At 41.0% G+C, this 13,155-nt stretch overlaps 1 protein-coding gene across 3 annotated transcripts; it reads left to right on the top strand.

The window, feature by feature from the left end:
• The first annotated feature begins 3,223 nt into the window (after positions 1-3,223).
• slc38a5b (solute carrier family 38 member 5b) lies at positions 3,224-12,397 on the top strand. Of its 3 annotated transcripts, none has more exons than XM_077511886.1 (16): positions 3,224-3,578; positions 6,637-6,743; positions 6,831-6,900; positions 7,022-7,137; positions 7,323-7,396; positions 7,504-7,596; positions 7,675-7,756; positions 8,233-8,315; positions 8,455-8,513; positions 8,705-8,821; positions 8,949-9,028; positions 9,111-9,211; positions 9,287-9,411; positions 10,797-10,941; positions 11,539-11,642; positions 11,719-12,397. In XM_077511886.1, exons 2-16 carry the CDS (start codon positions 6,688-6,690, stop codon positions 11,821-11,823), a joined length of 1,410 nt encoding a protein of 469 aa, XP_077368012.1. In that variant the 5' UTR covers positions 3,224-3,578; positions 6,637-6,687; the 3' UTR covers positions 11,824-12,397. The 3 variants fall into 3 exon arrangements, with proteins under 3 accessions (XP_077368012.1, XP_077368014.1, XP_077368013.1); XM_077511888.1 differs by lacking the exon at positions 3,224-3,578 and adding an exon at positions 4,702-4,828; XM_077511887.1 differs by lacking the exon at positions 3,224-3,578 and adding an exon at positions 6,224-6,521.
• The last annotated feature ends 758 nt before the right edge of the window (positions 12,398-13,155 follow it).

Raw genomic sequence — 13,155 nt, 5'->3', positions numbered from 1 at the left:
GCCAAGAGGGAAAAACAACAAAACACGTGATCACAACGCAAGGCCAAGCTGACAAGAGATCGTACAGCTCGTTTGTTTTTCCTGTTTTCACGTCCACAAACAGGAAAAGATCAAGTGACGGCTTCCTGTTTCATTTTCATTTTCATTGATTTTCACCATCAGGCTCTATTTTCTATCATTGTACACAGCGTGTAAAAAGGAATTTTGCTGCACCATGTTGAGCGTTCCGGCGTTCCTGCGGGTGTTTTCTTTTTCATGCCGCTGGCACACCCGACAACTTGGTGGCTGAAATTCGTCTCACTTTACGTCCATATTACTCCTCCCAAGAAATGTGGTTTCTCGGCTCCCTTTGGTTGCACTGCAGACTTGGCAGAAACATTGCAGCCGTTAAACGTCCTCAGCTTCTTCGTTTGGACATTCGCATCTTGAAACGTTTGTTCAAGGTTTTTTGACAAACGAAGCTGGTTTTGCTTCGGCCTTAGTCTCTTGTCTCCCGTCTGTCTGGTCAATCAATTGTCGTCCTTCTGTCAGACTGCTTTTATTTGTCCTGTCGTTCTCCCAACATCTTGCCTTTTTTTTTTTAGACTTTGTTTTGTTCACTCAACAGTCGTCTGTTAAAGATTTGTTTGGACTTCCCGTCCGCCTTCTCGCACTCGAGTCCACAACCGCCACCTCAACGCAACAATGCACCGTTCCTGTGCTGAATCGAAAGGGAATGAGTGACGATGCTTCCATTGGTTGGACAGCAAGTTCACACCCTCAACGGGACAGACATTTGTTTGTTTTTTTTGTGGGGTGGGGCACCATGTGCACAGTTAAGATTCTAACAGTGTGTGAATGATAGTTTGATTTTTCCTAACGTAACCTCATTTTTCAATTAAGACTGCTTCAGTTGGGGTTTCGCTTCCGTTTTGGTTTTGGTTTTAAGTGAGGAATGTGATCTTTCACCTCCATGTGTAACGATCCCCAAGACTTCTTTTGTGATTTGGTGCTACAAAAATATAATCGAATTGAATGTTTTTCATGCCAAGCAACAATGAAAACAAAAAATGCACTCGCTTGTACCTTCCATAATGTACACTTTATCGTTGGTTTAGGCTATTTGAGGGTCCTTCGGTGACAGAAATCAGGATTAAGTTCTCACACACACTACGATAAGTCAATATTTTAGTCGCGCGCATGCGCGAGTACAATTCTTTGGCTCAGGTGGAAATTTCTGCAAGCATCTCCAACTTTGTCTCCTCTGTCTGCCGTTTGTTTCATTTTCGTGTGCGGTTAAACGGCGTATTTTTGTTGAAAGCAGCTGCCGGCTGCTTGGACGTATGGAGTGCGACACGCGAGCTCACACACAGTCGACGGAATCCGACGGAATCCGACGGAGTCCTCTTGAAAGCGCTGACGTGGGTGAACCATTGGACGAGCTCCTATTCATGTATGTCGAGAGAAATATTGCAATAAGGCGATGGAGTAATACCAGCAGGTGAAAAAAAGAACATTATCACGGGGTTGTCGAAATTCCCAACATGTCAACTGTTAACAAAGAAATAAAAAAAAACATTTGTAATACAAACTCCCAAACTAAACATGACCTCTTTGACTAATCATCACAAGTTATGATGAATAAAGTAGAAAGAAGTTTGCAGCACATTAATCACAGACGTCAAAGTGAAGATCAACAGGTCATCTTATCTTATGTGGCCTACGAAAGCTTGTCACAATTAATTGTTTGTGTTCACAAATCATCTTAGAATCATTAAATGGAGGGCACATTTATTTCATATGATGGGATGATTAGGAAGGTTTTTACTCATAAGTAAGGGACAAAAAGTGTAGCTGGCTCACAGTCCAGACAAATTTCTCATCTGGAAACAAATACATTGAAGCTCAACAGCTCGCAAAGGTCAAGGTCAAGCCATATGTTTAAAAATACAAATACAAATAAAAATAAAAATAATGCACCCGCAGTCTGCGCCCAGTTAGCCACCTTTTCACGAAGGATTTTGCTCCAATCATATGCTGGCGCAGACACGCCCACAAAACTGACAGCTTGCACCTGATTCACCACACACGGCAACGGATTTGCGCCAACAACATGGTTGTTATAGTAACAGTTGCCAGAAAGACGACATGATCAGAAAGCCAGCTCGGACCGAGAGGAAGCGTTTCGAGCGCCATTAAGCAGAGAAGACGACAACGGCGTCGTTCATTCATAAAGTACAAATTATTGGTGCGATCATTTAAAAAATATATATTTTCAGAGGTTGACGTGGGCGTACAGTATCTGCATCTGGATCGTAAAATCAGCCCAGGTTATGTTATGTGTCCTAAACCAACATAGAAAAATTTCTCCCTCTCTATCAATGAATCTCATTTGCATTGGGGCGGGCATATTTTGTGTCAAATGAATGCAAATGACCTCATTTACATACGTGCAAATACCACCGGCGCACCATGACGCAATCTGGTTAGTGACGGATTTTCCCGTCTGCGCGTCTTTAGAGAATCAGGCGCTCCCGGATTGCTCCATTTTTACCGGTTTGTGCCGTGCAAAGGTGATGCAAACCTTGAGTGAATAGGCCACAAAGTGTAAGTCACATTTTTCCATCCTTAACCATCATAAAAGTGTATCGACAAGCTAACTACTGTACTAGCAATACTAAGATGTAAAAGGCACAAGTCTTAAATTGAATCAAATCAACCACCGTAAATATACAACAAGACACCCCACCGAAACTTTAGAAGATCTTGCGGCTTTAAAAACTTTTGTGGAGGCTCCGCCCTCTTTTGCCATACACTGCAGCAGACTTGCACAATGTTACTGACGCATGCATGGTTGGATTTTAGAGGTACTGGTATTTATTTTGTTAACGTTCCCTCCCATATGTCAGAGGTTCAACATGTTTAAAGCATTCTATAGTGTAGCTGCAATCAGAACAAATGAGTGACAAAAGGGGACATTAGCACAATATCTATTGTGTTTTTAAAGACTCTTTTACATGTTGAAGCATTCCAAAGAGTTGACTCAACGTGCCGTTGGAAATCAGCTCAGTAGCCGGAAGTCGCACATAAACGGACTCTTCACCTTTCCCATCTGTTGTTTTAAGGACATGGACTCGGGTCTGCTTGATATATTTACATTTCCACACTGATGCAATGCACAGACAGCTTTTTCCAGCAGAACGGCTGCTCATCAACGGCAGACTCTTACGAAATACACTGCTCAAAACCTTCCACTCTTGCTGTAGTCCACGTCACCGGACTACAGACATCATTTCTTAACTATAAAACAAGTTAGTGTGTGAACAGGAAACTTCTCAGTCTCATTGAACGTGTTGTCTGTTTTGGGCAAAGCAAGAGGAGTGCCTCCACGTGTGACCTCACAAGAAACTTGATCCCATCATTTTCAGCCCCCCTTCTCACTCCCGCTTGCCATATTTGTTCCTCTCAGTTCCAACGCTTCCATTCAGGGCTCCAAAACGCACCCGCATTACGCCTGTGCCCAAAGCGCCGTCGTGGTGGCGGACTTCACGTAAACGCAAACGAGCGTTTTGGAGGCTCGGCCGGACTCGTTTGAGGAGGTAAGTCCAACAATACTTTGGCCTGCGCTGGACCGACCGCTGCCACGTGGTTTGATTTCTTGAGCTCACCCAAAAGAACAAAAGTGCTTTGTTGAACGTCTTCTCCTCAACTTGGACAACATTTCACTGATGTTATGTTTGTTTTGTGTAAGCAATGAGCACAAGTTTGGTGATTGTGTGTGCTGTTGTTATTGTTGTTGTTGTTTTTGATTCTTGGCGAGAAATGCAGGAAAATATGGGGAGTTATTAGTACAAGTAGCATCAAGAATGAAATGAACATAAATAATCAGTTTTCATCCTCAATGTGAGTGTGAAGCGTTTTCCATCGACTGAACTGCAGTTTTCATGCTTCTGTTGCCATATCATCATTGTGGAATTCCCCTTTAAGTTATGTGATGCTTTTGGGCTTTGAGGTTGTTTTTTTTTCTTTTTTTCTTTTTCATTTTTGCCACAATGCATGTCTCCATCTTCTTTCCACACATTTATTCAAATTTACATCTAAAGGAAATTGGATTTTTGCCACCAAAGTTTGATGGATACTGGAGAGTGAATTTTTTTGTAATCCTTCAAAACTGACAAAAAAAAAAAGAAAGAAAAAAAGCCAATCCAAACAAGACTTTGTGCTCTTGAACTTTTGTGCTTGGCTGTGGTGATAGCACGATGCCGCTATTAAAAAAACAAACAAAAACAAAAAAAACTGTCCAGGGCTCAACAGCAGCAAAAGCAACAGCACGAAATGTCGATAGATTTGGAGCAAGTTGTGGAAAAAAAAAAAAAAAAAAAAGAAAAAGAGAGAGATTTTTAGTTTCACAACTAGTGTCAGTGTAGTTCGGCAGCAACTTGTGAACTACAGAATGTCAGCACATAAATCATGTGGGGAAAAAATAGAGGCAGTTGTGGTTTGTGCTGTTTTATGACAACAGAAACATTCTGTGCTACTCAAAATACTGATTGGCTGAGCTACAAAGTGTCAGCAATAAATATGAATACAGTACGTCTATACATTCATTTTTAATGAGAATGTGACGAAGCTGATTGGTGCATTTAAATGGGGTCGATGTCGACAAGAGCTACAGGAGACGCAGTCATGTTTTTGGTGATCACAGTTTGGAAACAAACCTTCAAACAAGACGCGGCGCAGTGGCTCCGTGGCGAGGACTGTCGCCGCGCAGCAGGACGGCATCGGGTTTGATCCCACGTTGGCGATCCGGGTTCATGCGGTGGCGTTCAAAATTCTTCCTGAAAGCAAAGTAGGCTACGTTGAGGAAACTTTTTCAATGGCAAACAGGAAGATGACTTTGCTGACTGATGAATTTTCATGCTGATGGCCAAGCGAAGCTTCGATGTTAAATATGTATTTACATATCAGATTGCATTCAAAACATACGTCACATACCAATGTGAAGCCGTCTTGGCATCGTAGTCGGTAAGAGTACTAAATAGACACCAGAATGCAAGTCAAAGTGGTGCAATTTTGGTGATCTGATTGTTACTATATGCGACTTATAAAATCTCTTCATGGCAGAATGGAAATTTATTTAGATTTGATTTACACGGGTGAGACGTTCACTGTCTAATTTTGGCTTTTGGTCAGTAAGTGTGCGGCACTCTAGACATTTGTGATGTCTATTTGTGTGGGGCAGCATTAGATATAGAAGGAGCCACGTGACCGCTTGCGTCAGCGCCTGAGAAAGCGGCTGTGTTTGAACAGGGAGGTCATTCTCCACTTTTATCACATTTTCTGTCACGACAAAGTGCACAATTCCACAAATGCAGCCAAACGTTTGGCCTCGCGTTCACCTTGTCGCTGGCGCGCTGCCATCTTACTCAAATATTTGCGCAAAAACTTCCACTTTTCTTTCTTGGAATTAAAAAAATAAATAAATCAATCAATCAATTCATGACAAAGTTTTTTTTTTTTTTTTTAAATATATATTACACAAACTACAATGACCCCCCGAATACACTATTTGTTGACAAGATAGGAAATTCATTTAAAGTAGTGCAAAAACGGAACATTTTGTTGACTCTCGAAACGTTTTGTGAATGACGTGGTGACCCAAAATGCTCGTTGATGGCTTGAACTGTGTACTTTTAGTTTGGCCACAAGTTTATTTACACTCGTTGCTGTTTTGTTTTTTTTTGACCCACTGGCAACTGTAACATGTGCTCGCCTATGGCGGAATGTCAGCTTGCTATTAAATATTGGAAGGGAATGTACACTTTGACCGGGGGTGGGCAAACGTTTGATTTTTAAAAAGAACACATGAGCCTTATAAGGGGGAAAAAAAAAAAAGTAACCTAATGTCATTTTTAAAATAGCACTCATTTTTGTAATTTTATCATAATTATTTAAATTTCAATCAATACATAATCGATGGAAAAACATCTCCATAGATGTAACAAATATAGGAGTCGTGATAATGTAACTGCTGTGTGGAATAAACAAGCTTTACATGACGTAGCGCGCTGACGTCTGATCGAGCTCACCTTGAAAAGCTGTTTGGACTGTTGTGATCAATAATGTGACTTGACCTGAGGACGACTTTTACTCTTGCTACCACCGGGAAACCAAATCCAGATAAGATACGAGAATTGACGTTTGTTTTGGCTGGACAAGCTCAGTCGTGTACTTTGATGATGATGATGATGATGATGATGATGACGACATAGGCCGGCCCACTTTTCCAACTTCTGTGTTGCTTGTTGCTGACTGTGTTGTTTTGCGACGACGAACTAAACAAGTTGAACAGCAGCGCTTCATTATTTGTTTAATTTCCTAATCTTTTAAAAGTTTATCAGTAGTTGTTTGAACGAGACAAATAATCAGCATAACTTCCAAAAATGAAGTCAGAATATGACATAATTAAATAGACATTATTTCGAATAGAAATGGAAACTTCCTCATACACGTGGAACAGAGAGCAGCAGCTGCTATCTCAAGTATCCTCAACAGTCCATGTCTTCCAAAAGGAAGATTTATGCTCATAATATCATAAATGAACAAATTATTTTTGTAATATTGACACTTTGCATTGTTTTGCTGCTTCCTTTTCAGATTTCACCTTTCATTTGATCGCATTTTAATTGAGACTGTTGAATCCCAAAAATGGAAATGGAGAAACTGTCAAATGGTCACAGAGCTGCTGTGCCAACGGATGACGAGTACGTATTATTTTTTATTTTCTTCACTCGACTCTCGCGCGTTTATATTGTTGGCATTTCAAGTACAGTGCAACGTTCCGCTTTCAGAGTCCCGCAAGAGGATCAGATTTTTCTCCAGCACAAGGACGGGCCCACAAAGACGCCCCAGTTTACCGATGTGAGTATATGGCAGGAAAAGGGAATCTTTGGAATCATTCTTGGCTCTCATAAATCACAAATACATTTTGTAGTCTTTTTGTTTGCTGTGTTCTGATGTTGAACATTTATTTCACTTTCAGTTTGAGGGCAAAACCTCTTTGGGAATGTCCGTCTTCAACCTGAGCAACGCCATCATGGGCAGCGGAATTTTGGGTCTTTCATATGCCATGTCCAACACGGGCATCGTCCTTTTCCTGTGAGTGCTCAAAGTCGCGTTTTTGGAGTGACTTCCTCTCCCTATCCTATTGTCAGCCCTTTTTCTCTCATTCAGCATCCGATTGTGCTTGGCTGGCTCCATTTTATTCCTATATAAAAGCATTTTATTGGAATTTGACCTCAGTGCTGTTTCCACCGAACTTCAACACATTTTTCTTGCTCCAGGTTCCTGCTGATATGCATCGCATGTCTGTCCTCTTACTCCATCCATCTGCTGCTACGCAGTGCTGGAGTTGTGGGTAAGGTTTCAAAACATTTATAAAAAAGCAAAAAGACGATATCTGTTGCCTTGACTTGCCCCTTCTTTTGAGTCAATGTTTTTTGTTTGTCTTTTTCCCCCTCTGAGGTATCCGTGCCTATGAGCATCTGGGCATGAGAGCGTTTGGACATCCAGGAAAGATTATAGCAGCCGTCGTCATAACGCTACATAACATTGGAGGTGAATTGTCAATAGGAAAGCGACGCGGTTCGAGATAGTGAAAATGTCTGACCAATAAATATTTTCCTTTTTCTGCAGCGATGTCCAGTTATCTGTTCATTGTCAAGTCCGAGTTACCGCTGGTCATCCAGGCTTTTCTCGGCCAAACATCCGGATCGGAGTAAGTAGAATATGTGAAAATGAATCATAGCGTGGACAATATTTTAGTTGGCAACTTCCTGATCCAAATGGAACGTTCTTCTTCTTCTGCATTCTACGTGATGCTGGTCACGAAGAGCATTGAAATCAATTATGCATTTAGAACGTTGGACATGCATGTATTGAGAATGCGTCAGAAAAAAAAATCTGGACTTGTTGATATAATGGGAAAAAAAAAAAAATCAGTCTAGGCCTACTGAAATTGTGGATCATTTTGTTCGTTCCGTTTCTTAAGAACAAGCCTGCCTTTGATTCAGCGCTATTTTGAACGCATACTTGACATCGCACAAGACTTCTACTCTATATTTAGTTGGACTTTTGAAAATAGTCTTTGGAGACCTCCTGTATAGACCAGAGTGTACTCATGATCACATCATATGAGCAAATCCATGTTGGTAGAATTGTGCAAAGCGGTCTCTCTTGATCTTTCTGATCCAGTGATTGGTTCATGAATGGAAATTACCTCATCATGATCGTCACTGCCTGCATCATCCTTCCTTTGGCCCTCATGAAGCACCTTGGTAAATCTCCATTTTTCTATGAGTATTTCATGATCATATCAAATGCAGCCTTCACAGAGTCGCGTTGGACATGGATGATGTCACAAAATAAATGTCGATTGACCATGATAACCATGTTCGTGACTCTTGTGCTCGACAGGATATTTGGGTTACACAAGTGGCTTTTCTCTCTCTTGCATGGTGTTCTTCCTTTCTGCGGTAAGAAATATAGTAATTGACAATTATAATAGTTAAAAGTCATATTGACAGTATGAGCAAAACGAATGCTACAATGCAATATGTACAGTAGGCGTTTTTTTTGTTCAACAGAAAAGTAATGATAGCAAATGCTGGCATGTATGTAGCATGTGCACGTCACATGTTTATATTCCCTTTTTCTGTCACCAAAGGTCATCTACAAGAGATTTCATATTGTGTGTCCTCTGGAAGTGTTTGCTAACCACTCGGTCAGCGCAGAAGTCTCAGGGGACGCGTGCGCCACCACATTCTTCACCGTCAACCAAGAGGTAAGCAGAGACCCAATAAACTTCATTTCAACTCCACACCCGTGATCATCATGTTCTGCTTAATGTATGCGACTCGTACGGCGTGTGACAAACGGCTGTCCACATGTTTTCCTACGTTTGTTTTCAGACCGCATATGCTATCCCAATTCTGGCATTTGCATTTGTGTGTCACCCGGAAGTTCTTCCCATCTACACCGAACTAAGAAAGTAAGACACGCAAATACTAAAATGATCCTTTTTCTGCCACTGTTGGACATTATGAGTATTTTCTTAATCTTGCTCCATCAAGCCCAACCAAGAGAAGAATGCAGAATGTTGGCAATGTTTCCATCCTTGGCATGTTCATTATGTACTTCCTCACTGCCACATTCGGCTATCTCACCTTTTACGGTGAGCGCAACACCTGCGTCACCTTGACCAGAGATTTTCATCATGTTAACTTTATGATTTGGTGGTTTTGCGCAGAGAACACAGAAGCGGAGCTGCTGCATACCTACAGTAAGGTGGACCCTCTGGACAAGCTGATCCTCTGCGTGCGATTGGCTGTCCTGGTCGCGGTCACGCTCACCGTCCCTGTGGTGCTCTTTCCTGTGAGAACATCTGCATCGTTAATTCACATCTTTATACGCGTTACAACAAAAATGCGTTTGAACAAATTAGTGATATGGGGGGAAAATGATTTGAAACGAGTGGTTTTTGTGTTGAGCGAGGTCACACAATTAAACTCATATCTCAAAGCACCATTGTAATTGAAATTATGAACAAACAAAACAATAACCTCTCCTGTGGCTCCCTGAAGTATAAAAATACATTTATTTTTGTCTTAAAAGTGACCATACAATGTCCAAAAAGAGCAGAAATTGTATTTTTGAAAAGGCAGAAAAGAAGACGTTCAAAAAGTACACGTAAAATGTCCAAAAACAAAGGAAGGCAGAAAGTTACCAAAAAATGTCTTCAGAATTGCAAAAAATAAACCCCAACAAAAACACAGAAAACAAAAATGTTAAAAAATTTACACTAAAATGTCCAAAACCAAAATGAGAAATCCACAAATTACAAAATAAACTGTACACAAAATTGCAAAAAAATTAAAAAAATAAAAATCTGAAAATTGATAGCAAAAAGGGGCAGAAATAAAATATCAGGAACTAGCCATGAAATGTCTATAACTCATTCACTCCCAACCATTTTCACTTAAGTGTTTTCCTGAATTTTGACAGATATTTCAAGGCCCATGAAATATTATGTTCTATTGCTATAAAAAAAAAAGAAAAAAAAAGGAAGGTACCAAAAGAGAGATTAGAGTCTCTTCTTTTATCAGGAAAAAAAAAAAAAAAAAAGTATATTCCTATCTGTTTCCGCTGTGCAGCAATTAGCAATAGAACATAGCTAAGTTTCATCGTTTTTCACAATTCTGCTTAGAACTGTGGGGAAATCAGCTCGTTTTAACATGGCCTGGTTGATCTCTTATACTCTGCTGCCACTCAAACCATTTACTGCAGTAGAGAGACTGCATTAAAGCCTTCTCTATGCTCTGGCATGAAAAACAACAAAAAACGTATAAATACGTCTTTGGGACACTTAAAACATTTAAAATATGACGTATTTATACGTTTTTGGGAGCTAATGAGTTAAAAGGAAGACGAGACAATAAAAATGACCATAATACGTCCATATTGTTTCATCCATTCATCTATTATTTGCAGGGGCTGCTGGAGCCTATCCCACATGGCTTTGGGCAGTAGGCGTGAAATATATACATATGAGTGAAATATGAGATTTAACTCTAAAATGTTGTGAAAAGAACAGGACACCTTTCATTATATTTAACATGATCATTATGATATGCTGTCAGAAATGACAAGGTTGGACCACCTCACCGTTTCACTGACGCTGGAATAAAACATGGACAAATAAACGAAATGGAGCCTTGTGAGATGCTTACTGTAAGGTCGTGCGTGTGCGTTTCCATCAGATCCGTCGTGCCCTGCAGCAACTTCTGTTCCCCGGCAAGGCTTTCCACTGGCCGCGTCACATCGTCATTGCCCTGTGCCTGCTGTGTGTCGTCAACCTGCTCGTCATCCTCGTGCCCAACATTCGAGACATCTTTGGCATTACCGGTATCACACGTCGCTGACGCAATTGGGAAAAATATTGCATACTGCTGTGTTATGGCAAAATCACCACACATACCTTGTGTGCCCAAAGATGTGATGAAAATGATCAATTTACAGCGGAAATCAACACAAATACATTTCTTGACAACAATACGAGTCTAAACACGGTTTTCTGGTTAATATTGCGTGAGCCGTTTATCAATGTCAGAAAGCGGCCATTTTGCCACATGCAGTCAAGTGAAAGTGACGTCACATTTGCTCCGTCTCAGCTAACAAGCAATCACAGCTCAGCTTCAGAAAACAGGTGAGCAGTGACTGGTCATTGCATGAGCAACTGCGATGTCCTCTTCAGTTGACGGCAAGTGGCAAAATGGCCGCCCCCTGAGATGGATAAAAGCCGTTAACTCATATTCCACAATACTTTAAGAATGTTGCGTTTAGACTAGTGAGGTCACATGTAACAGATTCTCATCACGAAATGTTTCAGGTTGATTTCCACTTTTTGACACATTTCCAAGTAGTGTACATTCACTTACAGAATGCAACCAGTATTTCTATTTTTTTTTTTTAATTTGTTAAGAGTGTCTTTTGTGTACCCAGGGGCAACTACCGCTCCCAGTTTGATCTTCATCCTTCCTGGATTGTTCTACATCCGCATCATCCCCACTGAGCAAGAACCCATCAACTCCAGACCGAAGATCCAAGTAGGTTTCGTCCATTTTGGCCTTTCACAAAGACCGTTCCATACTGACGTGTTCTCTATTTATTTGTTGTTTCCAGGCCGCATGTTTCACAGCACTCGGGTTTATATTCATGACCATGAGTCTTACATTCATTGGACTGGATTGGACGAGCGGGGAAAAACGAAGTCTGGGCGGGCATTAAAGCGCTTCCGAGCTCTACAGAAACCGCAAACCTCACTTATCACATTCTGCTGGATGGTTTTGACCACGAGCTCGGAGCGCTCCTTAATTACAAGAGGACCCGTTGTTCCTCCATGGCGTGGCGTCGACACTCGACAACCGTAACGTGAACCTCGTAAGCCACTCGGGACACATCGGCAGGTGGCGTCGGCCCACTCGCGTTGACCATGGAAGCCACCATATTTGCAACTGTCCAGCTTCACTCAATGTCACTAAATTGTGGAGGATAACGCGAAGAAGGAAATTAGCGTTTGCATGCAAAACATTTGTTTAATCGTTGCTTTATAAAATGGAGCAGAATATTGACATCGAACAAGACAAAAAAAAAAAACATTCTGGGGCATTTGAGGTCATTTGATGTGTTGTACTTTGTAATACTGCAGAGCAGTACTTCACAAACTGCAAAAAACAAACAAACATGTTAACAGTATGATGGCTATGCTGTGAACCAATTAATTTGGTATATGAGGTAACCAATTACTTTGGTTTTGTAAATTTATTGTGGACATTATAGTTCAATAAATATTGTGAAAATATTTCCGTGCTTTTTTTTCCCCCCCCCCAGAGGTGCTCCTGTGACTTCCTGTACACGATAAAATAACGCAACATTGCGAAAGCTGTTGCAGCCCAGCTGATTCTTTTTGTCATTCTACCATCTCTCTGTGCTTGTGTGAGCTTCCTCCAAAAGCCTCCACGTTAGCTTCCGGGTTGTCTATACAGTGGATGTGTTTACATAAGCTCATACAAATGCCATGTTTTTCCTGATGTAATCATGAATTCAAACTTGGTTTCATTGGACACATGAAAGAGATTTGAAGTCCCCACTCCACTTCCCCGTTTGATTTGACTTCTGTCTTTTAACCGTGCCTCGAGTCGTAGCCCAGACATGAAGAAAACAGGAGATTTCCGTGACCCCAGCCAACTTGCTTGACTACTTTCCTCTCGACCAAAACTTGTGTCACAGAACGCTGTCAGGGGGAAGTCGGTGCTGATCGCACGCCACTCGAGGTGAGGATGAAATACAGATTCAAGTCCAAAAAACCGAACTATCCCTTAAATTATAAGAGGGTGTGCACATTTGTGCAACTACACTGTTTTGTTTTTTAAATTCACCTCAAGAAGATTGTTTTTATATTGTAATTGTGAAAGGTCACAATGGTGGAAAAAAACTTGTGAAAAGATCTTGGTCTCATTTTTTGGTATAAAGTGTGTAGTTTTTTTTTTAATTTTTTTTTAATCCACCATATGTGCAGTGATTGGTTGGCAACCAGTCTCACACAAATTTGGGATGAGC

Source organism: Festucalex cinctus, chromosome 2 (assembly GCF_051991245.1).
Source record: "Festucalex cinctus isolate MCC-2025b chromosome 2, RoL_Fcin_1.0, whole genome shotgun sequence".
NCBI lineage: Eukaryota > Metazoa > Chordata > Actinopteri > Syngnathiformes > Syngnathidae > Festucalex > Festucalex cinctus.
The sequence above is the reverse complement of the archived record's forward strand: the minus strand, read 5'-3'. Positions and strand labels throughout refer to the sequence as shown.